The following is a 1,637-nucleotide window of genomic DNA, read 5'->3' on the forward strand; positions in this document are numbered from 1 at the left end:
TTGCTTCCCTGTCTTGAGTGTACTTGTGAACCCAGGACAACAGATGACCTCTAACTTTTGCGAACAAGAGAGAAGAGGATAGCAGGTGCACTTGCAAGCTCAAAAGCCTTCTCAAGATCAAGGAAGACCATCGGGGCTTTGGAATCGTTGATGGTGGCCATAAGGTCTGTAATGCATTCCTGAGTGCCAATACCCTCAGTGAAAGCATACAGCCTATGGTTTAGGTTTCCAACCTTCCATTTCAGTCGGTTCAGGACCATTCGTTCTGCAACTTTTTCAGTGCATGTGATAAGGGCTATGGGCCTGTAGGCATTATCCTCTTTGGGTTTAGGGATAGGATGAGTGTCTTGTTGCCTCTAGAGGATGGGCCGCACTCTCTCAGTATGAGTTTTATTTATAAGAAGGAGATATTTTTCCTTGGCTAAATTACCCATGTGTTTAAGCATGCTATAAGTAATGAGGTCAGCGCCAGGTGCGCTATCATTGGTCTTATAAAGTGCCTCATTAAGCTCATGCATGGTATACAGATTGTCAGTGTCATCAGCCATGTTGCAAGCAGCGGTAACCATATTCATCCTGATAGGGTAAAGGACCCTTTGCCGTTGTTGTGACTCAAGAGAGAGGATATCTGTCTTGGTACGGTTTGCAAACCCTTGTGCCAATTTGAGAGCTTCAGCAGGAGGATCTGGGTGAGAGACCCTTGATTTGGGTCTCTTACCGGACACTTTGTTGAACCAGTTCCATATTTTCTTTAACGAGGTAAAAGCATTAACCTTGGTGCACCAGTCAAACCATTTTTCTTGTTTTACTTCCTCTGCAACCTGAGCAGAGTGTGAAACTACTCTAGTCAGGTTCAGATGAAGAGCATCAGTGTTGTTTCTTCTGAACAGTTTCCTGATGCGATTAAGTCGCTTATTCATGGCCTTGATCCTTGGGTTTATGATCATTAGTATAGGTCTTTCTCTTAGGCATAGAGATAGCGGCTGCTATATTTAGTTGATCATTAAGGGTTTGTAGGATGATATCACAAGTCTCAGGAGGATCAACAGAATAGTTGTCAGCCCATTTTGTCATGTGCTGCTCAAAAATATCCCATTTTGCAAAGTCAGGGTTCCATCTCCTTGGAGGAGGAGGGTCAGGCAACTTCTCTAACCATAAAGAGAAAATAATGCCATAATGATCGCTCGTTAAAAGAGGATGCAGGTCCCAAGAGGAGTTATTGCATAGGTTGCTAGAGACGAATGTAAGATCCAATCGTCCCCCAGCAATATGTGTGGGTATATCAACATTGTTGAGAAGTTTCACCCCAGGAAAATCCTCAAGCAATGAATGAAGGTGGTTCCCAGTAATATTAGTGGGGGATGTTGACTGAAGGAAGGGATGATGGGCGTTGAAATCTCCTGCAAATAAGGTATCCCGAGTCTCAGCAGTCGCAAAAAACAGATTGGCATCTATTACTTTTGTAGGACTTTTGTAAATGTTATGTATGGCAAGTGAAGTGTTTGAAAGGGTAATCTGAATGCTAAGTGATTCTGCATCGTGGCAATCTATATCATTAATTCTTTTGGAGGGGATTGTATTTTTGATTAGTGTAAGTAAGCCACGAGTAGTGTTTGTAAAGTCTTTTCTATAAACAG

At 42.6% G+C, this 1,637-nt stretch overlaps 1 protein-coding gene across 1 annotated transcript in view; it reads right to left on the reverse strand.

The window, feature by feature from the left end:
* Positions 1-912: 912 nt before the first annotated feature.
* The window catches only part of LOC137637312 (uncharacterized), a 912-nt gene continuing 187 nt past the window's right edge, over positions 913-1,637 (reverse strand). The window contains exon 1 of the mRNA XM_068369550.1: positions 913-1,637. This exon is cut by the window's right edge and continues 187 nt beyond it. Within this exon, the coding sequence (XP_068225651.1) occupies positions 913-1,637 (725 nt within the window).

The sequence above is a fragment of the Palaemon carinicauda genome, unplaced genomic scaffold, assembly GCF_036898095.1.
Source record: "Palaemon carinicauda isolate YSFRI2023 unplaced genomic scaffold, ASM3689809v2 scaffold65, whole genome shotgun sequence".
Lineage (NCBI taxonomy): Eukaryota > Metazoa > Arthropoda > Malacostraca > Decapoda > Palaemonidae > Palaemon > Palaemon carinicauda.